Source organism: Dasypus novemcinctus, chromosome 7 (genome assembly GCF_030445035.2).
Source record: "Dasypus novemcinctus isolate mDasNov1 chromosome 7, mDasNov1.1.hap2, whole genome shotgun sequence".
In the NCBI taxonomy this organism is placed as follows: domain Eukaryota; kingdom Metazoa; phylum Chordata; class Mammalia; order Cingulata; family Dasypodidae; genus Dasypus; species Dasypus novemcinctus.
In genome coordinates, this window is record NC_080679.1 from 80,198,162 (window position 1) to 80,224,211 (window position 26,050).

General features: G+C 39.1%; 1 protein-coding gene and 1 long non-coding RNA gene across 2 annotated transcripts in view; one reads left to right on the top strand and one right to left on the bottom strand.

Annotated features, from left to right (window-relative positions):
• Window positions 1-271: 271 nt before the first annotated feature.
• On the bottom strand, window positions 272-20,256 carry LOC101430446 (uncharacterized). The gene is made up of 4 exons (XR_001118044.4): window positions 20,025-20,256; window positions 18,419-18,540; window positions 2,325-2,390; window positions 272-413 (listed from the first exon to the last, which is right to left on the bottom strand). It is a non-coding gene; the product is annotated as an uncharacterized lncRNA (long non-coding RNA).
• STK39 (serine/threonine kinase 39) overlaps window positions 19,268-26,050 on the top strand; it is a 296,619-nt gene continuing 289,836 nt past the window's right edge. Inside the window, exon 1 of the mRNA XM_004484199.4 lies at window positions 19,268-19,840. Within this exon, the coding sequence (XP_004484256.1) occupies window positions 19,642-19,840 (199 nt within the window). The 5' untranslated portion in view covers window positions 19,268-19,641. The remainder of the gene's footprint in view (window positions 19,841-26,050) is intronic.

The window sequence follows — 26,050 nt, forward strand, 5'->3', positions numbered from 1 at the left end:
ACGATACCTCCTTCTATGTCATTGTAGCAAAAACCTAATTCTAATTCATACTGTATCTATCTGGAGAGTATATCTGCCCCTGAACTGTGGCCAGGGGCATGAAATACACTGCTTAGCTATATCAGGGCCAGTGCTGGATTTTGAAGAAGGCTCCCACCCCATGTAACCTGAAGGGATTGAGAGTAGGAAGTACTGGTATTCCCAGGTACTGTCTCAGAATGCAGATGTCCACTACAGCTTGATAGAAACCAATCCTGGATTCAAGTCCAAATTGATTCTACCACAGTACTTTATTATAATTTGGCACTCAAGTAAACCCATAGTATCCCAGAGTGCTCTGATCCTCTGTTGCCAAAGTGTGATGAAATACCTCACGACTCTCCTTCCAGAGTAAGAGCAGTGGGGCTCAGGACCTGTGGAGCCAAATAGAACACTGTCACTGTGGAGGCTAGCAAGCAGACATGTAACATCTTTTACACCTTTTTGCTGAGAAATGAATTTTAAAAGTTAACCAAAACAAAAATGGACTTAATAGAGGGAAGAAAGACAATTCCAATTGAGTTGCAAGTGCTTCATTTCAAAAAGGACAGCGGATATAAAGAGAAGAGGAAAAGAAAAAGTAAGAAAATAAGAAGTTGGAAATTATACAGAACACTTTCTTACTCAACATATCATTGATAATGTTGGCAAGCAGTCATTTTCGAATGTCAAAAACGTAAGGAGAATAGCTCACTTAGGCAAAGGGAAGGTGATATTAGTAAGTCTAATCTGTCAGTCAATGCTTGCTTGATTATTTGTAGGGAAATGCTGGGAAGAAAGTTTTTTAAGCAGCAAATATTTATATTTGCAATAAAATATTTAAAACTAGGACTTTGAGACTATTCTCCTTCTATATTTTTTGTGGAACATTGCATTTAACAAGTCGGAATTATATTTTTATATTTTTTACTTTTTAAGAAAATCTGTATTTTTATCATGAAAATAGAGCATGAAGTCCATCACTAAATGAGTTATTTCCCACTGAAGAGAGCTCTTTTTGGTATTTCCAACTTTACATATAAACACAAATACTGGCACTCTTAAGCCAGAGATACTAGGAGAAAACATAAATAGATAGATAAATCATAAGATTGCAAATTTCACTATTAGTGAGTTTAAAGGCAAGTGATTTCATAGTACTGCGCCATTTTAAGTATACTACAAGGAAAGAGTAAAAACATTTTATATGTTAGAACAGGGGATGGGGAAAAGCCTCCTAAGGAAGATTTTGATGGTTTCAATATTTGAGGACAAATTCTTGGACATTCCTCCCAAGGAGTGATGGGGTCTACACCCCCTCCACTTGAATCTGTGCAACCTTGTAATTGCTTCATCTAATAAGAAGATGGCAGTTGTGAGGCCATGTGACTTCTGAAGCCAGGTCATAAAATCTATGGAGATTCTGTCTTGATCATTGGAACACTAGCCCTCAGGAGCAGTCAGGTATGAAGACCACCTCAACTGAGACCACTGTGTTGGCAAGGCCCATGTAAGTACTCCAGTCAACAGTCCCGTTGAGCTCAACCTTCCAGCTATCTCCACCAAGGCAGTAGTATCATGAGCAAAGTTGTCTTGGACCCTTCAGAAGAGCCCATCCACCAGCAGAACACCACAGAATGACCTCCTAATGGAAGAATCATTAGCCAAACCCTATCCAAATTCATGACCCACAATATCATGACATACAAAGAAATGATTTTTTTCAAGCCTAAAATTTTGGGATAGCTTGTTATGCATATAAAAGAACAAAGGGGGAGCCATCTTGAATTAGTGATATGTTTTTAACAAGAATATCACTGATATATCTTAATAATGATTAAAGACAAATGATCCAGTAAAATGCTATAGCTGTAGACTTACATTGAGAGTTTTCTTATGTTTTTATTTGCTTTTAGGATGCTTAAGAACTTATTCTGGGGGACACCTTGAGTCTATAAGAAGAAGAGTAATTGAAAGGAAATAAGGGGGGTTCTTAATTTCTTAATAAAGCACAAAATTTTATCAAACTTCTATTTACCCAAAATACAAGCAACCAAAGACTCATACAGTATACTGCGGGTTGTATGTGTCCTGTTTCTTCTGCTTTATGAAAAAAAGGGAGGTAGCAAGTAAACAAGAGGCTATCATTTTATTGAAAAGAAATCAAGTGCTGTCAGGCTTTATCACTTTGACACAAATTTTTAGAACCCTCATTTCAGGCAAAAGGTACCAGAAACTTATTTAATTATGAATAACTGGAGAAACAATAAAAAATTAAAAATATAGCTTCAACATAGTCTACTCACCTTCTGCATCCATAGTACTACCTGTTGGCAAGACATGCTCAAGTCCCTGAAGATTCTGTAAGACTTCTGAGGGTCAAAAGGGACCAACAGAGATAATTAAAATAATTCCAAAACTGTTTAACGTAGAACATAGTCTTAAGTTATCAATTTTCTCACAGACTATCCATTTGTTTATTTTCCAACTTAGATATTATGTTGAGTCATTGAAATTTAATTTTTATTTGTTGAACCTAGCTTCTTTCTTTTTTTTAAAGATTTATTTGTTTCTCCCCCACCCTCCTTCCCCGCCCCCGCCAGTTGTCTGTCCTCTTTGTCTATTTGCTGTGTGTTCTTCTTTGTCCACTCCTGTTGTCAGCAGCACGGGAATATGTGTTTCTTTTTTTGTTGTTGTTGCATCATCTTGTTGTGTCAGCTCTCCGTGTGTGCGGCTTCATTCCTGGGCAGGCTACACTTTCTTTCACTCTGGGCAGCTCTCCTTACGGGGCACTCTCCTTGCGTGTGGGGCTCCCCTACACGGGCACACCCCTGAGTGGCACGGCACTCCTTGCGTGCATCAGCACTGTGCATGGGCCAGCTCCACATGGTTCAAGGAAGCCCGGGGTTTGAACCACAGACCTCCCATGTGGTAGACGGACGCCCTAACCACTGGGCCAAGTCCACTTCCCCAAACCTAGCTTCTTAATGTGAAATGCAATACTTTCATAAAGACCATATGAAACTCACTGATGGCCTGTAATTAAGGCAATGCAAGTTTACTAAACACATGATTGCATTAAAATAAAAACCAAAAGAAAATACATGTATGGTATTTTCCTGTTAATCAGAAAATTGAAAATCACACAGAAATTCACTTATGTTTTTGTCAATATAATACAGTGGATAAATACAATTTTACTACAAAACAGAGTACCTTGTATGTAGAATGGATGCTCTAAATAATAGTATCGTTGAGTTTGATTAAAAAATAATAGTTACATGTACTAAAACCCTGATGAAATAGCCACCAATATGTCAATACTATATTCTTATCTCCAAAACAATTGTAAATTTTACTGAAGGAAGCTTAATTAAGAAATAAACCTATCACATTTATATGGAGAGTGATTCTACCCAGGACAAACATGGTAGATATTTCTTAATAATGAGAAGAAATTTCACAGTATGTGTGAGAACACATATGGTCTAAAGAACTAATGATTAAATATACGAATATTGAGTTAGCCCATTAAAGATGGTACCAGCTTCAGGCACCTTTCTCCTGCGATCATGATCTTTCAGGGACCTGGCAAACAAAAGAGAGATGCTAGGGATGTTGTGAAATGTCGACCCAAGAAGCAGACCAAGCCTGACTCAAGGAAGGTAGCTTCCATAACAGTGTTATCGATGAGAACCTACCAAATATTGTTATTTACTTCAGCCTCCCCCACAATTCATCCCATAATAAATAATGGGATGAGGGGAAGATTGTGATGATTTTCTTGGAGCCCTAGCCATCTTTCTGGAACTCAATGTTACATGGTCCTAGCAATAAGGACATCCCAACAATTTCTAACATCACAGGGCCCCCTAGTTTGAGGTGAAAGCCTAGTTATTAGATAGTGGGAGAGAAACCTTATATAGTCACAAGAATCTATAGATTCTTAGGACAAAGGAAAAGGGAAAGTAGGAATAGATTTTAAAGTCTTCTGCCTTTCAATATGGTTTTATCCAATTCTGATTTAACATTAGGTCTCTAATAGGCATGCTTATTTAGAAATTATTCTTATTTAAATATATTTCATTATTTTAATTTATTTCTTTACTGTTCGTTCTTTACTCAGTGTTAAGTATCTAGATGTCAACAGTATCTTTAGGAAATTGCTGGCAAGGCTGATGGCCCAGGACCATCCAGGAACCCTTAGGAATCTTCCCTGATCTTGGCTGGAGTTGATCCAGAGCCAGCTGGAGGTACTGTCCTTTTCGTGCTGCAACCCCATTTTAGCAGTATTCTCTATTTATGTTCCTATCTGGTCACTGCTGTGACTAGGACACCTGGAAAGAGGAGTTCCATTTGTTGTTTATAATGAATTAGCTTCCTAAAACTGGAGACCGAGGAGGTAATATATAGAAATCTGATCTCCATGTAAAGGGATAAGTCTCCTTAAACTCAATAAACCAAATTCTATCTTTTTCTTCTTTACAGATACCTCCCCCTCCAACTTTTATATACCCTTCCCATGTACCAAGATAATAGCCTATTAAGAAATCTTTACAAAGTCCTATACCACAGCCTTAAATAAAGGAACATAATGTGAAAACAGTTACCAAGAGAAAAAATGGAAGGAGAACTAGCTCGACATGGGTATCTTCAGGACTGACTATCACTAATTGCGATGGTGAAGCTCATGTGTAAACTTGCCTAGGTTATTGTGTCTAGTTGCTCAGTCAGGTAAAAACTGGCCTGATAGTTACTGTGAGACTATTTCATGGATTTAAATCATTAGTCAGTTGATTGCATCTGTGGCAGATTACATCTACAATCAGCCAAGGAGATTGCCTTCAGCAATGAGAGACGTCTCATCCAATCAGCTGAAGGCCTTGAAGGGAGAATGGATGATTTCAGCAGTTAGAAAAGAAAAAATTTCTATCTCTATGTCAGCCAGCCAGCTTCCCTTTCCCAAGTTGCAGCCTGCCCTAACGAATTTGGATTTACCAATCTCCACGGTCATGTAAGCCAATTCTTGTAATAAATCTCATAATATCTATATACATATGTGTATATATGTACACATGTCATATCAGTTTTGTTTCTCTGAAGAACCCTGACTAATACAACTATGGAATATACATATAGGATTTTCAACTGCAAGACATCCTGCTATAAAAGCCTGATTTAAAGGGTTGGCATCATTCATTTTTTTGTTATTGTTTGTTTTTAAATCTTAGCCATTTTAATATGGCAAATGTGGAATGTTGCATGCACACTCTGGATTGCTTAACAGTAGGGAAGTGGAATGTCATAAGCCACTTTACTATTTGATTTTTTTCATTTTTCAATAAAGGATTTTTGATGAATTTTTCCACAAGCACTCCAGCCATGTGTTTAATAGAAATAGTATCCTAATTTAAAGACAGGAGTCCAGATTCTCACAACTGATAGGATGTATATATTTATATTAAATATAAATATATAATACTATGTATTACATAGCAATAAATAGAATGTTCTAAATTAGTGGCTTATGAGAACATAATTTGATCAATTAGATGTATGAAGACACTGGTAAGATGAGGAGGAGGCAACAGAATGTTTACATTCCTGTAACCACAAAAATGAAAAATAATTAATTGGAGTTGATCAAATTAAAACAAAGACTACTACTAGGATTTAACTATGTAGATACTACTGCTAATTGCTTCAATGAGTTAAGATTAGGTTCAGTTGCATGTGACAGAATACCCTTGAAATGAGAAGAAGTTATTGCTTCTTTTTTTGTAGCACTTGGGAAAGGTGGTCCAGAGCATGGCATGCCATTGTGTTAGAGATCTAGTAGGCTCATTATGATCCCAGATGTTGGTAACTTGTTCCAAGTCACTGAACAGAGGAAGGGATGAAGGAAAGACAGAATGTTTGTGAGCTGTCTCTTAAGGAAGATTCATTGGAAGGTGCCATTCTATACTTCCTCCTACAACCCATTGTCCAGAATCTACGTATCTTTAAGCTTAGCGTCAAGGGAGGCTTGAAGTACTGTTTATGGCTGCTGTGGACTCAGCCAAATATTTTATTATTGCATAATAAGAGAAGACATACTGAGAGGTACCTGGGATGCCAACGCATACTGCCTGCATACCAGCCTTCAGAAATAACAAGAAGATTCTGCTACAGCTAAGATTTTTTTTCCATGTCACATATTAAAATGGAAAAAGGAACCCTGTGTGAATAGAAATGCTGATTAATGGCAGAGTAATATTTGACAATGCAAGATCCACAGGAATAGGGGATTTTAGTGAAAACTGGCTTTTGAATAAAGGAACAAGTGAGATGAGATGGGGAAAGTCTAGGTGGCAAATGATCAGTTCGTTCTGAGTCTTTTTCAAGAGCACGTTAGACAAGTTACCTGGCTATTAGTATTGTGCTACTTGAAGTGTACTGTTACCGTAGCATCACCTGAAAGTTTGTTAGAAATACAAATCTTGGGCTTCACCCCAGACCTAACAAATCAGAATTTCTGGATTCTGTGTTTTAAAAAGCATTCCAGGTGATTTTTAAGTGCCAAAAAAAGAAAGCAGTATATTATTAGATGGACTTGAACAATGTAAATAAACCAAGTGTTTTTTAACTCCTCCTTGCTTCCCTGATGCTGTTACTATCCTTACATAAAAGCAAACATTAGATATAAAGCAGCAGCCACCAGAGGTTCTGAGGGATGGGAGAGGGAGTAATAGGTGTAATATGGGGGCATTTTCAGGACATTGAATTTGTCCTGCATGACATTGCAGTGATGGATACAGGCCATTGTATATTTTGTCATAACTTAGAAAATTGTGTGGGACAAAGTGTAAACTATAACATAGTCCCTGGTTGGTAGCAATGCTTCAGTATGTGCTCATCAATTATAACAAATGTACCACACTAATGAAGGGTGTTGTTAATGTTGGAAAATGTGGGAGGGGGAGGAGTGGGGCATATGGGAGCCCCTTATATTTTTTATGTGACATTTATGTAATCTAAAACTTCTTTAAAAATAAAAAAAAATTATAAAAAAAGCAAACATTAGATGAAACTGGATTCAGAAGTCGACATTAGTAAAATAAGAATGGAATATTTATGAAAATAAGAACAAATTCTTCCCCACTCGCCCATATACAGTTATTTATGTATATGGCTATAAATATATATATTTATATAAAGCTGTCAACTTATGCATGTTGTGGAAAAATGAAGACACATTCACCTTAAATAAGGAACAAGGCATGACTGCCATCATTTGTTGCTGTTATTTAATGTTGTTTTCTCAGAGTTAACTGATGCAATTAATTCTCAAATCAAAATAAATATGGTAAATATTGATTATTTGTTATTGATAAATGATATGATTGTCTTTCTAGAGAAATAAACTTACTTGAAAGAATCATGAGACAACCAGGTGAAAACCCAAAACTATAAATATACCAGTTTTCCATAGCCTCAGCTAGTTAATTAATAACATTGAACTAAAAACCCCAAAACAGTTTTTAGAAAAAATAAAACTATCCTAAAGTTCATCTCAGAGCAAAAATAGATACGATTTCTGGGGGAAAAACTTAGGTTCTTTGTTTACCATGTACTACCTGTATTATTTAGGGAAAAAATTAAAACATTTCATTAGTCCCACCAAAATAGAAAGCCAAAATAACAGAACAAAGTGAAAAAAAATGGAATCAGATGTATGGATTTAAAGAATTTAATATATGATAAAAACAGCACTTCAAAATGGTGAGGAAGGAATGGCCTACTCAATAAATGAGATTCACACTTTTAAAATTTCTTATACTTGACCCATAAGATATGTATAAGAATAAATATCTCAACTATTTATACATAAGATTTTAGTACACGAGAATGGTGGCGTTTTATAGTGAAAGTATGGTTAACAGTTCTTGGCACTTGGATAATTAATGGCAAAAAATTACATTCTTACAGCCTAATAAACAAAATAGCATAATATGAATAAAAAATTTAAAGGATAGAAATGCAAGTTAAAATTAACATGTGACATCTCAAATTATCAGATAGGTGAAAGTTTACTATCCTGAAATGTTGGCCAGGGTGTGAGGAAGCAAGCACTTAAAAATATTCCTTGTGGGTGTTAAACTTGGTATGAGCCCTATGGAGAACTAACTGGTAATATCTATACAAATTTAAAATACCATCCTCTTTGACTTACCAATCTGACTTCTAAGAATTTACCCTAAAGATGTACTTGCACATGTGCAAAACTTTATTCATACAAACATATATATATAATTTGCATATATTATTTTTTGAAAATAGAAAAGATTGAAAACAACCTATATATATATATATAATATATATATATATATAGCAACAGATGACTGGTTAAATAAATGCTATATATACTGAGATTAAAAATTTGAAATATTAGGTTAAAAAAGCAAGATGCCTTTTGAAGTGAGAAGCTGCAACATCACATCACATAGGGGCTTGGATACAGGCAGGGGAATAATTTGCCACCAATTTGCAAATCTGTTACACTATATAGGTTTCTTCACATATTCACATGCTCCTTATATCTTCCTACACTTAAATATACACAAGAATACACATATATACATATATAAAAGTATGTGTGTACAGATATATATACGTTTAAAAATCATAATTTTAAAACCTGGAATATACCTTGTAGATCACCTACAATCTTTGTTTTGTACAGATGAGATGACTGAAGTGAAGGAAAGAGAGCTCTTTAATAAATCTAATGCTGATAATTTCTGAACTCAAGGAAGAATTTCATGAGGTATCTGTGGTAGATACAGTGGACCAGTGCTTAACATTTATCCCCTTTTCCTGTCATGTGGAAGCTTTGAAACTAATAATGGCACTTACCAGATTCCCTTACAGCTAGAGTTCTGGATTGATTTAGGCTCACCCAATCAGATGTTGTTGCTTCTCTGAGGCCAAGGCTATGCTTCTGCTATGTGTTCTTTTATCCCTTGTGGGCACAAACAATGCCAGAGGCATTTGCATTTTCTGTGGTAATATAAACAAATGTCCCCCTGCGCAAAGACTATTCAGTGATGCCATGAGACAGGGTGTAGGCCATATACAGCAGTTACAGCATGATTCTGGAGCCATGCCAGGGGTGGCAGCTTCCTGATGGAGGCAGCTTCCCAATCATATTTATCTCTTGATTGTAATAGCTACAAGGCTTCTTAACTATGGAAGTAGAGGTGTGGTTCTGGATCTGGAGGTCCCTCATTACAGAAGATTAAGCAGTTCCCTTGGTGGCTCTATTCTGCCATGTGGCTACAGGAATTTTTTTTCTGAAAGTTCAACACTGACTTTAGCTCTCACCTAAATTCTAAAAGCTTTTTGGTATTCTGTAATAAATACCTTCCATTTTAAACTAGCTACATTTACTAACAAGGGTTAGTAAATGAAAAAACTGACAAAATAAAACTTCCCAATTTGAATTCTACATCTTTCATAAGCAATATTTTTTGAAATTATGAGAGTTTCATTTTTAATTGCTACTCTGGATCTATTGATAAGGCCCACGTTAGGCAAAGACGGGGACAAGAACCAGCATTTATTGAGAAACTACTGTATGCCAGAGACTTTACTAGTGAGTTGGGCAGGTTTAATTTGTTCTCTGAATTTAACAGACAAGAAAATTGAAACCCCGAAACTTGAACTTTAATAAGATTTTTCAGCTAATAAGTGAGAGTCTAATAAATCAAATGACAATATTCTTTCCATTGCTCTATTACTTAATGAAGAACTTTATCACAGAGTGGGTAGTTGAAGGCTGTTAAATATCCATGATTGACTATTAATATGGCATAAATGTGGAAGAAAAAAACTAGTACTGTCTTCATTTGTGATTTGGCAGGGTTTTGGAGTTTCCATTGAAGATATAGGAACTTTCTTTTTAGGTCATATTGGAAATATCAAATTTCCTCAATTTTCTATCTTTTTTTAAAACATTATTTTGTCCAGCTTCTCCTGAAAGATCAGAATAAATGCCAAGTCTTCTCTGTTACTGTTCATCACTCCAAGTGCAAGGCATGGTCTTCACAGGACCTTTGCTTTTGCTCAAATTTTCTTGCTGAATAAATCTGTGTCTTGGCTCCTAAACACAGGAAATGATGCTTAGCAGCTCTCCTAATCAGAGAAACAAGATTAAATTTATAATCACGTTCTTTTCACCTACCAGTAGGGCAAAGAACAAAAGTTTAATAAGCCGGGTGTGCTGTAAAAGGAACTTGCGTAAATCGTTAGCAAGAGTGTAAATTAGTATAACCCTTATGCTAGGTAAATTGGCAATACCCTCCAAAATGAAAAATGTGCATACTCTTTGATCCAGCAACGCTACTCCTAGGAATTTTTCCATCAATAAACTCGAACATGCACTATAACGCATGTAATATTCATTGCAATCTTGTTTGTAATAGAGCTGTCCATGAACAAAGGCCTGGTTAAATAAATCATGGCACGTTTATGCAACAGAATAGAAGTTTTTAAAAAGAATAATTATGAAATGTTGCATATCTCGATTTGGGTGGAAGTTACAAAGGTGCATTCACTTGTCAAAATGTATCAAACTGAATCTGTACACCTTAGGGAATGCAAATTATACCTCAATAAAAAGAAACAGACAATATGGAGTTCAGATTTTTTTAAGGAATAGTTAGGATGCTGTACACTGATATGAAACCTTCTCCAAGACATTTACTGTCTGAAAAAAATCAAGAACATGAATTGGTATGTATAATATAGGACTATCAGTATTGAAAAAAATAAGTGAATATAGTTGCATATGCTAAGACTGTTTCTTGGAGGATGCAAGAAAAGGGTAATAGTATTAATAATTGCCTTGAAGAAGGAGAACCAACTTCCCGGGAGATAAATGCCAGAGGAAAGCATAGTTTTCATTTTATACCCTTTTTTACCTTCTGAGTTTTATAACTTGTACAGGTATTGTGAATTCAAAATGAAATAATTTTTTTAAAAAATAGGGCACTTTTTAAATTTAAATTTGTCATCAGCCACTACCCCCATGGTTAATTGCTTATTTGAAAGAACAAAATCTCTAATTCTTATATGTATATAACTGTACCTCATGTGTATCTCAACCTGTGGGTGGCTGGGCTGTTTGATGCCTCACAACAAATATCCTATCTTTTGAAAAACCTTTTGTGTCAATTAAAAATAAATCTTTTTATTGACACAATTATGCCTCCTTTTAGTATGGCAAGTATCTCACTTGCTGAATTAAATTCACACAATATCTTAAGGAAAATATAAAAAGAATCACTCATTTTCATGACAGATGGAAAACTAACACCCTTTCTTTATGCACACAGCTGAATAAGATGGAGTAGCCCTATTTTAACAGCTCTGTCACAGGAACACAAAATGCTATGATTCTCTATATGCAAATAACAGGTCTACCAGTGATTTGAAAATAACACAAGAAATTAGCAATTTTTTTCTTTTTCCCAAAAATTTCTTTCATGTAATTAAAAAAATTAAAGAAATGAAAAAGAAAAAATTCTTGGGTTATCTATTAAAATATTTTTGCAAAATTCTACAATATTACCTATCCTTTTCTATTGTCTTGAATTTCTTATATACAGCTATCCTTTGTATTTGACGGAGAAGTTTTTGAAGATTATCCACTATTGACTGAATGAACTCCATTTAGTTAATGGACCATAAAATACAGTCATGTGGCTTTTACTTGATGAGGGGGGTGGGTGCTACTTTAACAGTTATTGTAGCAATTTAATAACACAGATTTACAGTGACCATTGTTCACAGAATATTAGTGAGGGTGGAAAAATGAGTTTTGAAACTCATTTTTCAAATACACAGACGGAGGAATAAAGGCACTTAATAATATTTCTTTCCAAACCCCAAATTGCCAGAAATTATTCCTTAAGAAGAACTACTCCATTCTTGGCAATTATTTCCTGGCTGTCTAAGGCCTTGTCTCCTGTCTTTAAATGACACTGCATTGCTTAGCACATCAGTAGTCATTTTTAATTAAAATCAAAGTATAATTGGTTTTAATTAATATAAATTTTTTAAAGAAATTCTAATGCAATAATAGCAAATAGCCCTTTGTCAAGAGATTGAAAAATATAAGGCAGAGTTTAAGTTTAAGGTTTTGGAGGTAGACAGAACAGATTAGAATCCTGGCTCTGTCTCAGATAAACTGAAATAAGGGTTCAGTTTAAGTTTCATAACTTCAGTGATGCTCAGTTTCTCCATTTATGAAATGGCTATAAAGTGATCTATATAATGAGGTTGGAGGTGAGGGTCAAGGGAGACAATGTATCTAAAATGCTTAGCACAGAGTCTCTATAAACTGTAGCTTTCATTATGATCATTGTTGTAAGGGGAAATTCTTTAAATGATAGAGCCCCTGAAAATCTTCCTGAAGCAATAAATTATCATCCATTATCATAAATGAATCAAGAATTCATTAACAGTTAGTCATTCCTATGTGGGGTTCTGAAAGAGAAAGGCATACTACTGTCTCCTTTATATCAAAGAAAAAGGTTTAACTTCGTGAGTAAAGCTGATTGGGGTAAGCACATTCTCTAAAGACAACATTTTTAGAGCATGTCACATATTTGCTCTGTATGAGGTCTAAATTGTTTTATTACGTGGTCCTTGTACCCCATTCTGCTCTTTAAGCCCAGCTTCAGGTGTCTCTCTTCCAATGCTTAAGTCATCAGAGAATGATTAAAATATCCTACAGTCCAATAACTTCAATGTTCTAGTTTGGAGTCTTTAGAACAATCTTAGGCACATCACAAATCTCCCTAGCCCTAAGAGACAAATTACTTATTTACTTGTCTGTCTGCCCTTTAGACATTAAGCTCCTTTGAGAGTCATCTTTCGCTTTTTCCACCATTCCTAGCAGAAAGCTTGCACATCGTAGGTACACAATTTGTTTCATTAAAATTATGCACTGTATTTTCAGTCTCTTTGATCAAAAATATTCTTTTAAAGAACAATCCTTCTTTCAGTTGTTCTTATTTCAATGTTCTTATTTCAAAGAGTCTTAGCTCCTTTTCATTGATTTTTTTGTTTTAATTGCTTTTTTTTTTATGATCCTATTCAGGAGCACCACTCATGACCTCTGAGCCTTTTAAAGTTGCTTTTTTGCTGGAAGCCCCCTGACACCTGTGCTTTTCTGGTTGCATTGGCTTTCCTGTGACCGAGTGACATTGTCAGGTTTAGCACAGTGATTTTCAACTCTGGCTGTACATAGAATTACCTGGGGGAGATTTCAAAAAACATCAATGCCTGGCTTCTACCTGCAGACTATGGTTTATTAAACTATAGGTGAGACCAGATGTTTAACAAGTTGTACAGGTAATTCTCTTGCCCAACCAGGTAATTCTCTTGCCCAACTAGCGGAAAACAACCTGCATCCCCTGGTCCTTTCTCTGGAGGAAACCAAAGCCCTGTTGTCACTGGTCTACCTGAGTGTGGGCTCTATGTTTACTAAAGCATGCTGTGCAAAGATTGCAAAATGGCACTCCACTGGCCTGATGTACACTAAAAATGTTTTGTTTGGCCTGTACATTATTTTTTTTAAAGTGTGATGTATTTCAAATGTACAGAACAGTAGGAACCATAAAATAATGAAAACTCATATTCCTACCATCTAAGATCTAACAAATCTTAAAATTTTGCTATACTTATTTCAGGTTTTTATTAAAGTAATAAAACATTACAGATGCAATAGAAACTTTTCTGTTTGCCTTACCTTTACCTCTCTCTTTCCTCTTTCCCTCTCCAGGGGAAAGAACTACCTTGAATTTAGAGTTTATCATTTCTATCTCTTTCACTCAATATGTATTTATTCAAAGACACATATTTAGTGTTGTTTTCTTGTTTTTAAACATTATGTATTTGGTATCCGATTCTGTACAGTATTTTATAATGTTAGGCCAATATTTAAAAGCTGAGAAATTTCACATAAAATCAGATTTGTTGCTTCTCTTGAAAAAACTGGGAGATCTGGCAACTTTGGCTGGCTTTCTGGCATGACAACATGCCATGCTGGGCCAGCACTCTTTGGTGTGACACAATCCCCCAGCTCACACTGTGTAGACATATGTGCAGGCACCTGGACTGTGTCTCCTGAACTTCATCCTAACTCTTCTTTCTCCAATGCTATTCCTGTTTTCCTCTCCCAACTCCTGCCTGCCAAAGGCATCTACCTCCCAGCATACCTCTAGCAAACTCTAATAGCCAACCCTCCTGCTTTCTCCTGTTTTTGTTTTGGTCTGATTTTCATTTTTATTTCCTTGCCATTCCATGCTGTTTCTCTTGGGATTCTTGATGGTGGCAACAGAGGGTCATGGGTTTTTTTTAGATTTTGAAATTATTTTGACCAGCGAACTGACAAATCACATTGCATCTTCTGTGACTGCTGGTTTTGGCTATTTGGTTTTAAGCATTGCTTATATATTTTGATAGTTTTGGGTTTAGGACTCATGAGGCACCTGGGGGTTTTATTGGATTTTACCATTTGTAAAGGCTAAGATAGTTTTGTGCTTTTTCTATGGCATTTGGCAAAATGAACTTTATAGTCTTTAAATCATATTTACTGAATGAAGGCATGTTAATAAATCAAACTGTATTTTATTTACACCCTGGCCCTCATTTGGTACTCATAATACATGTAACCCAAGATGCCTCTCATGATAAAGATTTGAGCTTGCTAGGTGAGATTAGAAAGGCAGGAGATAGAATAGTGCTCAGAGTATGTGAATAGCGTTGGTGGGAAGAGAGAAGTTGTGGGACATCCCTGGTGTTTGGAAGAGTCTGAAGGTAAGAGAGATGAACCAAATAATTGCAGTAAGTCCTGTTTTGTGCATAATAGTTACATTTTTTTTTTTTGTCATTCTGCCAAAGACAGGACTATCAGGCTTTAGACAGATTATATCATAAAAGAAATATGTCACACAGATTTACTGTATGCCTTCCAGTGTTTCAGCAAAGGGCGACTCTTGCTGATACAGAGGTCTTCCCCTATGGGTAGAGAGAATAGGGCTCCTGGTGAGCCTGCTCCCCATTAGGACCCAAATCTTGGTCAGGAACCTCTGAGATTAATGAAGAGGCACTAGCACCAGAGCAATTTGGTCTGTAATGTAAAATAGAAAGTCAATTTGAATAACTGATTGGAAAAATAAATGAAAACATATGTCTGGCAATTATAATTTGTATGACTTTACTTCCTTAAATCATAAGTGATAAATTTAAAAAGCAGTACCATTGCAGTAAAAAGCCTTTCTTTCTATTATTTGTGCTTGTGAAATAGGCACCAATGATACCTTAACACTACATTGTATTAAGCCTAATAAAGGTGAATCACAGCAACTCTGGAATTTGGATAATAGATAGCCTCAGCCATGTCAGTAGAAAGCTCATGACACCTCTATCTTTATGCTAAGTGTAAGATGGCTTGGCCTTCATGGCTGGAAAGTTCATTTTTCTCAATTACATTTTTCATATGGACATTTGACATCTCTGCAGAGAATTCATTTAGATATTTACTATGGGTGCAATTTTACCATTCAAAAATATAAACACACACAAAAACAAGTAGCTCAGGGCCTGTAACAGTGGTGGCTCCCAAGGAATGGCTAATTTTCATTGATGCTCACTGGCAAACCAGTCCAAATAAACTGATAGTCTAAGAAGCAAATGCAGCTGACTAAAGCACAAGTCCCCTGAGACTGTCATCCCTGTACCCCTCCCTGTCAGAAATTCTTGAGCCACTACTATACCAGTATGATGTGTACTATGTGTCAGACATGTTGTGCCTACCAGCTCATTTAATCCCATCATGGGATGATTGTCCCTATTTTAAGAAAACAGAGGCCGAGTGTGTTAGGTTACCAGCTAATACATACAGAATAGGACCTTATATCTAGCTATGTCTGACTTAATCCCATGCTCTTTCCACTATGCCATACCATCCCCCTAACTCAAATGTTGTTTCATCCTTATCTTTGGAAACAATCTTTTAAATCAAGTTCCAGCTCTTTCACAACTTTTCCCTCAAAGACAGCACAAGAAAAGCAGGTTTGAGAGGGTTGGAGGTGGCAAGTGTGGTGATACATTTTCTTCTCATCCAAGAACATCTGGCTTTTTCCCACCATGCGAGGGTTGTGACTTTTGCAGTAGATTACAGGTTAGCCATGGGAGAAAGACCATCTGTCCGTCAAAACAACTTCTCTTTCCCTCAACAGACGCATTTCTGAAGTTTTATAAATTGCATTTGTGTAATCTACTTTTTCAATGCATTGAGGCATTTAAAGGAGACTTTTAAAGGAATCCCATCTGCCATAAAGTTCCTTTTCTCTATTCCTTAAGTAATTCTTAAATCTGCCCCCTCATCTTTATCCTCAATATCATGGCTTTATTCAAACAGACATTTTTCTAACTTGGCTATTGCAATGGTTTCCACCTACAGTTTCCTCCCATTTAATTCACCCTTGTCACTGCTGACTCATCTCAATGCTTAAAAGCACATTTTATTAACTTAAAAAGTATTATATTCATTTAACAAATATTTACTGGGTGCTGCTCTGGACCAGGTGTTATTCCTGGCACTGGGATACAGTGATGACATTGATGATAGCTTCCATTTTATTGAGCATCTATGTGCCAGTCATTAAGTTAAGACCATTACATGCAAATTATAACAACCCATGTGGAAGCTATTATTATTCAGATTTTGTGAATTAGGAAATTGAAACAGAGAGTTTAAGTAACAACATCAAAGTCAGAGATAGAAAACATGTTGGAGACATGATTTGAAGAAAGGCACTGCCTTTCTTCAAGGCCTCAGCCATTCTACTATACATTCTTTCTTAGATGTTCAAAGAGCATATGAATAAATAACTGAGCTGTATGGAAGCTCTGTGCAGAGCAAATCATCATTGTCATAATATGTTTGTAAAGCGACTATATTGTATATTGAGTTTCCCTGAAACAGTGGTTTGCCCCACCCAGGGACATTTAGTAATGTCTGGAAACAATTTTTGATCATCAAAATGAGAAGACGGACGCCCATGACATCCACCGAGTAGAAGACAGGAATGCTGCTAAACATCTTACAATGCATAAAGGCAGACCCTACAACAAACAGAACTAACTGGCCCCAAATATTGAAAGTACTGAGGATGAGAAACCCCGACTTATAATGCTGGTTGGTAATGGTAAATACTTAAAAAAAAATCCTTATTTTATCCTATGTTTTAAAAACTTTGTATCCTTTGTATATTGAAATAAATCTTATTTATATTTTAAAGGACTTTCTCCACCTCTACCCCAACCTGTTTCAGTTTAAATTTAGTAATAGATTTTCAGGGAAATTGTATATTAGTTGAATACTTAAAAAATACATATATTTCCAGATTTTAAGTACCACTTTACTCAACTGGGGCAATTTACACAATTGTTTTGGAAACGACAGCTTAAAAATCAAATCCAATACTGTTATATAATTTAAAAATATAATTCATATTCTGTTCTTCATTCCAAGACCACTGATATTGGACATTCTTCCTTAAACTGATTTGTTGGTAATTGTGATGGATCTGCACTGAATCATCCATTCTTGTGGGTCAGCATCCTGGTAGCCATTTGGAAAGTGGTTGGCTGGGGACAGAGATCTGGCCTGTGACTATGGAACAGTTGTCCTTTGTGGGAAACTAAATGATCTGTATTTGACTCAAATCTGTACTATTGGTCTTGGCAGCTCGTTTTCCTATTAAGTCCCAAGAACGTTCATGGCCTTCAAATTCCAACTTTGAGATTTGAGAGTCAAAAAACAAATTCATAGGACAAAATGGGAGTCAGATTCATTTAATAATTTTTTTTTCCCTTAAATATCAGCCTTAGGAGTTCTCTAGGCTGGGGGTGGGAAGAAGCACTTAAGGAATAGGACTTGAGCGCTCTATTCTTCCCACTTAAAATGTCTGTGGCCTAGAATTTATTTGTTAATAGTCCATTTCTTGATGGACACTAAAATCAATACAGTTTTTGAACACCCATGCGTAAAAGTACATCCACTTTCTGACTAGAGCACAGTAACTGCCTTACTCCAATTGTTCCATAATGTTCACACATATTATTTCCCATCAATGCTTTGATCAGACAATTTTTCTCCATAATGAATTTCTGCTTTTCTTCTGGATTAGCTTTCAAAAAAAATGGAAGGAGGTCTTTGTATTTAAACTCCAGAGACAAATCCTACAATTTTTCTTGGTGTCTTTATAGTATTTATTTTTATGCATTATATATTAAATAATTTTAATGTTATAAAATATTTTAAAATTATATTCATTAGTCTTACCCACTCCTTCTGTAGTTGTGACCATGAGAACCACACAATATCATCTTGGTCAAATGGCCAAAATGGTCATAGGCTCACTGCAAGGGTTTCAGTTTAAGAATGGTGTGTCATCTTCGCCATCCCTACAATACATAACACACAGGGAACATTCAAGAAATGTTAAATATGACACCTATAATTAGGAAGACCTATAGTTACGCCACAGCAATTTTAAAGATGAAGTAGTTTTGTGGGTGTCGAAAGCAGCAATTAATTAAAACTTTTCAACGCAGTTTATTTATACCGCAGTAAATAACCTTTCCACCAAGCATGCACTGGAAGAGAAACGCCTGCTAGCTAGGCTCAGTGTCCTAACGCGTTAAGGTGGTATGTTATTAGGAGTACAGAATTCGAAATAAACTGTCCAAATCTCTCCTGCAATTCTTATCTAACTTCACGGCTCCTTACATCACCTCTCTGGGATCTAACCGGCTTAGAACAAATGAAAAAAAAAAAAAGTGACCAGCCAGGGACTAAAGGAATCATGTTTCATTATGAAAAAGTAGGAGGACTGCGATTAGATTAGGCAAGGTGGGAAAGGGATATTGGCAGGTAAAGCGCCGGAAAGTTACAACTTGGGTTATTTTTTAACTGGCTTCGGGCAAACAAAGCCCGAGCTTGTGTCTCCTTCGCTAACTGGTAAATGAACTTCGGGTTCTCTTTGGTTGGGAGAGACTTCTGAATGTGAGAATCCGGCGGCGGTTCAACGACCCCTCCCTAGGGGTCCCCCGGGGCGTCTTCTGGAGAGCCTGATTGTCTGGGGAGAAGGCGCAGCAAAAGCAGCGAGAGAGGAGGGAGAGGGACACGGCCCCGAAAACACACACAAACTGGCCTTGCTCCCCTTCGGTGGAAACTTCTCGGGCCGGGAGAGAGGAGGAGGGGGCGGCGGGGCGGCGGTTCCCCTCGCGGAGGCAGAGAGCTGCGCGCGCGAGGTTCAGGGCGCGCGGCGAGCGCGGCGGCCGCCGCCTCCTCCCCTCCCCGCCTCCGCTGGCGCTGCCTCCTCCCTCCGCCCAGCTCGGCCTCCCTCACTCCCTCCCCTCGTGGCTGGCTCCGGCGGCGGCGGCGGCGGCGGCGGCGGGGAGGGCGTGCGCCGGCCGAGAGGTGTCGGCGGCGAGGGCAGGGAAGTTTCAAGTGGAAGGTCGTCCGCCGGCCGGCGCGTCCTCCCGCTCTCCTCCGGCAGCATCATGGCGGAGCCGAGCGGCTCCCCGGTGCACGTCCAGCAGCCCCAGCAGGCGGCCCCGGTGACAGCGGCCCCGGCGGCAGCCCCGGCAGCCGCGACACCGCCGCTCTCGGCGGCGCCCGCGGCTGCGGCTCCGGCTTCGGCGGCGCAGGCCGTGGGCTGGCCCATCTGCAGGGACGCGTACGAGCTGCAGGAGGTTATCGGTCAGTGCGGCGGGCGCGGCGAAGCGGCCCAAGCGGCCCAGGCTGGGTGCGGAGGCCGGGCGGGAGGCGCGGTCGGGGGCGGGGGGTGCGCGGGATGCTGGACTCCCTGCATGCTCGCCCGCAGGCAGAACGCCCGCCTTCGGGGCCTACCGGCTTCAACAGTAATTTTTTCCCCTCCCCTTACATTTATTTGATCGTTCTCGGAGCGTTTTTGCTGCAGGAGGCGGCGCGGCGGATGTGACTTGCACTGCAGACAAGCCGCATGCTGCAAACTTTTATCTCCGGGATCGCCGGGGCGGTGGAGCTGGGGATCCAGCAACGCTGCCGCATCTCCCCCTTACCTCGGCGTACCCGGGCCGCAGCGCGCGGCGGAGGGCCACGCTGTCAGGCAGCCGCGGGTGGAGTCGGGTGGAGTCGGGTGGGGTTGCGGGAGCGCCCGCCTGGGCTTCCGCCGCCCCCGTGCCGCGCCCGGTTGCCGCCCCCAGGGGCTCTGCGGGCGCATCCGCAGCTCTGTTTCCAAAGCTCCGCGGCTCTGCCTCCCCTTACTACTCTCTCGCGGTGGGTAACTGGGCCGCGGAGAAGCCGCGGAGGCCTGGGTTCTTTCCCTAGGCCGGCGGAGGATGCTGGCCTCCCTCCCCGACAGCCGGCTCTGCACGCCGGCGTTGCATCCCGGCTCTCCACGCTGCTCGGCTTCGCCGGGTACCTGCCTCTCTCGGTGGCAGGGCGCGCCGCCTGCCGCCCAGTTCAGCCGCCAGGGAAAGCTGGCGCCCTGGCCTCCTACTCTGCACCGGGCCGATGCTTCTTTCTGGTCCAGGGCCAAGCTGCAAGTGTGAAACCCGAGGCTGTCGACGATCGGCTTCCTCCCTTCCCGTGTCTTCTAGTCGGCCCACAAATACCACTTTATCCTGCGTTTTTAAAAACCTGGCCAAGTGGAACGGCAGGAAGCCGGCGTTACTTTTCCTTGGGCCCAGAAATATGAAGGGCCCAGAGATTTGTATTGCTCCTTCACTTAGATCCTTCCCTATTGGATCATCTAGTTTGGGAGTTTTATTAAACTCGCTTACAGAAGCTTCCGGGTAAACTAGACCTCATGTTCTAACCTTATTGGCTGTGGGATGGGATGCTACCTTCTCATAATCTTGATATTTAAGTATTGTGATATCTACCTTAAATATTTCTTCTGCTTTTCAGTTTAAGAAGTTCTTCGTCATTCCCTCCCCCTTTTCATTAGGTTTTTAAATTAGCCTATTACCTCCTACTGTGTGAATGAGACATATTTTGGGTTTAAGCAATAGGTTTTTCCCAGACCTGCTACCTACATAATTAAATATATGGTTTTTGATGCCCCTTGATTGCAGTTTAGAGTAACTGCATAGACTGGGATATATGATATATGACATCATATATATATATATGGTGGATCAGACAGTTTCCTAGGATCTAAAAGCTCTCAATAACCTATGACAGGTATTTTTAATTTAAATTCTTTGAAAAGCCAGGACTTGGATAACTTTCAGCCAAAGGCACTCAAGCAATGTCACTGTCCTGATCAAAGAGCTACAAGGGCTTCTCAGAGTCTAGAGGGGTCAGTGAAAACCCATTTAATCTGCATATAAGCCCCTTCACCTTTTATTTTTTACCCTCAACTTGCATGCATCCTCTCTTATTCTACTTGTGTCCAGAAAACTTTGCTGTTCTCCAACACATCTGCTCTTCTGTGTCTTGCTTCCTTTACCCAGGCTGTTTCTAAGTGTCCATCTTCTTCCACTGCATCTCCCTTGGCTTCTAAGGCCTGGGTGAATATCCCTTGAGAAAACTTCTGCTTTTCCATAGGCAAAGCAGGGCAGCCTCTTCTGCTCCTCTTTTCACACACCTCATAGCATATAACCCTGTAGTTTTAATTTGCTCAACAAAATCTGGGGACCTAACATGTTCTGAACACTGAGCTGGGTGCAGGCTGTGTAGACCTTAATAGAAATAGTCCCTGCCATCAAGGACTTCACAAGTTATTGGGACACATATGTAAATCAGTAGGATGTGATGAGGGAACACTGGAGAACAAAGGAGGAAGAAACTACGAGGACAAATAAGGAAGCTGTATACTATGCAAAAGAGGCCATATTTGCGTAGATATTGAAGTCTGAGTAAGTTTGTGAGGTGCTCAATCATTTCTGTTGCTGCTCTCCCTAATCATCCATGAACTCCTTCAGGGTTTTATTCAGTCTTCTGTCACCAGTGCAAAGGGATGTTCCTTAAAAGTTGAATGTTGGCCCTTCCCACATAGTTTTCTATAAAGTCTGTGCCAGAATTTACATATAACCAATTCATATCCTTATTTTGTTAATTATTAGGATTAAGTTGCAAGATTTGCCATTTGGAAATACTATATTTTGAGTTGACTGGTTTTGTGAACTAATAAAATCTTATCATTCCAGTTTAAATAATTTAAGTGATAGGATTAATTGCAGGGCTTCTGTTTGCTTGCAGAAACAATATTGTTAATTGTGGTTGGTCAATTTATTTAATTTTATTATTGTCTTTTTTTTAGAAGATAAAATAGATCACACAAAACATTATGTTAAAAAGCATAAAACGTTCCCATATACCCTACTCCCCGCAACCCCCCCATGGTTGGTCAATTTAATGAGAAAAATAAAAGCAGAAATCTACTTGAGGAATTTGAAAATAGAAATACCTACTTATTACTTCTACCCAGATTTCTGCACGTTCACCTTGTGGGAAGGGTCCTTCTACATGTTAAATTTATTGCACATTTTCCAACGAAAAGAGATGGCCTGTGTGAAAGCCATGTTACTGAAAAATCAAATGGCTGGAACAAGGTTTTGCAAGGGCTTAATGTTTATAGGGAATTAAAAATCCATTTCCATTCAGTGTTTAATACTAGTCTAGTAATTAAGAGTGAACTTGTGGGTAAGCACTTTTGCTTAAACATTACTTGCAGAAGTTGGCACTCCGAACACTGAACCGGTTTCAGCACGTATGCCTGTTGACAGACTTTGCTTCTACCCACCATGCGGCAGGTGTCATATGATATGACTCTAGCAGTGTGAACCGTGGCCAGCAGGAGGCTAGGATGTGACTGAGTAGAAGGCTGAGTGAGGCACGGTAGTTAACTTTCCAACGTGGCACGTAGTACTTCTTGACATTTCCTTCTGGGCAGAGTATGGAACCTCTGGATTAGGGGAGAATAGGGGAGAACAAAATCCAAACAAAGCAGGTTCAGTTATTTGACTTCTGCTTTAGAAAAATAAACACAGTGTTTGCAATTCTAAAAATAAAGTTTTCTCTTTGTTGTATTGTTCTTGTGTTGCAAAAGATCAATGGAAAAATTGTAATGCTCATGGGAACGATCTGGTTCAGGAGTTTATGTGTGACCTGAAAATTGCATAAATCTGATGGGGGGGAGCTTTTTACTTAGAGTGGGGTTAAAAAAGTTGTGAAATGATTAAATTCTTTAGTTGTCAATGTGGTTGACTTGGTAGATTTTAAATATTTTGTCTCTTCTATACAAGCAACTGCTCTTTGGGGGAATTTCTAACCTGTTGATACTCTTTGTTCTTCATCCCCATCTCATTTTAAGTTTCTTCGTTAGAACTATGAGGGGCACAAAGCTATGTTGATTAAAAAATAGTTTATTGATGATATTCGTAGTATCACTTTGATTTGCTAAACAAAGAATAAAAAGTGGATCATGTAAATGCTGATTTGGGCATCTGTAATGGAATTGAACAAGCTCAGTAAACTCTGTCCAAGAGTTGTAGGCTTTGCAGTATCAGCCTTTGTGTTTGAATCTGGTCTTAAAAGCTATGGCTGTTGTCTGCTGATTTCCATCTAAGAAACACTAAATAGACCTCTGCCTCAGCTTATGTTTGTTTTTCTTAATTTTTTTTTTTCTGGATATGTAACTGTTGGCTCATGAGCTTTCCTTTATGTAGTTTTGCCCTTGATTTCTCAGTGTTTTTACACTTTTGTCCTGTGTGGTCATTTAGAAGGATCTAAACATAGCATTTACTTAATTTGCCATCATAGTCAATAAAAATAATTTTTTTATTCCTAGAATCCTGGCTCTAATTTGACAGAGGGTTCCTCTGAGAGCTCTGTTTATTTCTCTCCTGTAGGCTTTGTTTAACCATTCGGGTACATTTTCCCCAGGTACAGGTAATAGGGCATATGGGCATGGGGCGTGGGGCAATAGTATCTCCTAAATGAGACCTTCTGAGAGGCCAGGCCATTCCCACTTTGCTCTGGGTTCTCAGAGACTCTGTGGAGTTCTATGGTTTAGCATCTAGAACTGGTTTTATAGGTGTCCTAGAGGGATCTTGAAGATGGTGGGAGCCCGTCTGAGTCATAGTGATTTTCCTGGGACCTCAGGGAGCTGGAGCACTGAGCCTCTCTGGAAAGACCCATTGTTATGTGTGTGCTCTCATTTCCCAGACCTTTAGATGTGGCCGCCTTGCAGCTGATACTGGTTCTGTGATTGGTTTGACTCTTTCTTCTTTCCTTCCTTCCCTCCCTCTTACTCTTCCTCCTCCCCCTCCCTCCCTCCCTTCCTCCCAATACTGAAAAAAACGGGCCTTAGATTCTTGACTAAAGCAGAGGGCTTTTGATTTTCATTTTGTTTCACTTAAAAAAAAAAAAAAGAAACATGTATACAGAAATGTTCTTTTAAATATGCTGCTAAAAACTATTACATGGGGAAAATCTCTAGGGGAAAAAACTGATAGAGTTACCACAATACTTGGTTTATCTATGCATGATAATATGATGAATTTTCCCTTTTCTCTGTGATCTGCCGTATACTATATTTTTGACTGTGTTTGACAATAAAGTATAACCAGTGCAGGCTCTGCAGTCAGACCGCCTGGTCTATTTAATATCCTGGCAATGGCAGTCACTGGCTTGTGACCTTGAACAAATTTCCTAAACTTCTCAGCGCACAGTTTTCTCATTTGTAATATGGAGATGATAAAAATAGTATTGTCAGGAGGATTCAAACAATGTATAATAGTGCCTGGCACATGGCAAACTCTCAGTCTTAGCCATGACGACTATACACTTTACTTGCTAATCAGATTCAGATCGTTGGCAGTGGACACAATCCTGTCTCTGGGAAGATTTTGGAGTGGCTTGAAGAGGTTCTCTGGTCACTTTCTGTCAGGAGGAAATTGAGAGGGAGAGGTTGGCCTCCCAGTCTCCTTCCAGGGGAGGGTTGAAAGGTGACTGGCAAAGGGGAGCCCGCTTGGGACTGGCTTCCCCTTGCACCTCTGCTAGGTGGCAGAAGCTGGAGAGACCTGTGGCGCTCCTGGCGATTGGGGTGGCTCCGGTTTAGGTGCCAAATGGCCTTTTGACAAGTGTTGAGAGCATCCTGCGGGAAGGTTATTGGGGAGGAACAACCTGCTAAGACTGCACTTCTCTTCCACCTCTGAATTTGCCTTGCAGAGGCTGCCATGCTGGCAGGAAATGCTGCTGACTGCTATAGTCACTGTGTGTCCCAGCTAGTGAGGGGACAGGGGCATTTGTTTTCAGATGAAGTCATCACTACTGCTCCCCTATCTCCTGCCTTTCCTCTCTGCTTTTCCCCCAGCTTATAAATACTCTCAAGTCTCTCTCTTATCTTAAAAAACAAAACAAAACAAAGCAAAACATTCTGACTACTTCTTCCTCCTCTAGCTACTCAATACTTTATCTCTCTCCTTCCTTTCACAGCTAAGCTGTTTGAAAGAACCTCCCCTTCACTTCTCATCCACTGCAATCTGACTCTGCCCTCTCATAAGAAACAACACTGCTTCAAAATCAGGATGACTCTTCTGTGACCAGAACCAGTGGGCAGTATCTGGCACTGTGTGTTATTTCTCCTTCACAAGGCTCCGGCTTAGATTTCCATGCCATTCCTGCCTTCTGGACTTCTTCCTACTTCCCTGCCTGTCCTGCCCCAGGATCTATGACTGCCTCTATCTGAGGCTTCAACCACCACTTAAAATGCTGAGGGTTTCCCTGATCTTTGGACTGGTATTTGGACTACCTTTTATGTATCCTTGTTTGCATGCTTCACAGAAACTTCATCTTCACAGTTAAACTCGTCTTTCCATCCCTGCTGCACTCCTAATCCTGCTCCTATATTCTCCATCTTCATGAGGACTCAAGTGGGAAAACACTGGTCATCCTGCGCTTTCCCATCTTCATCAATCT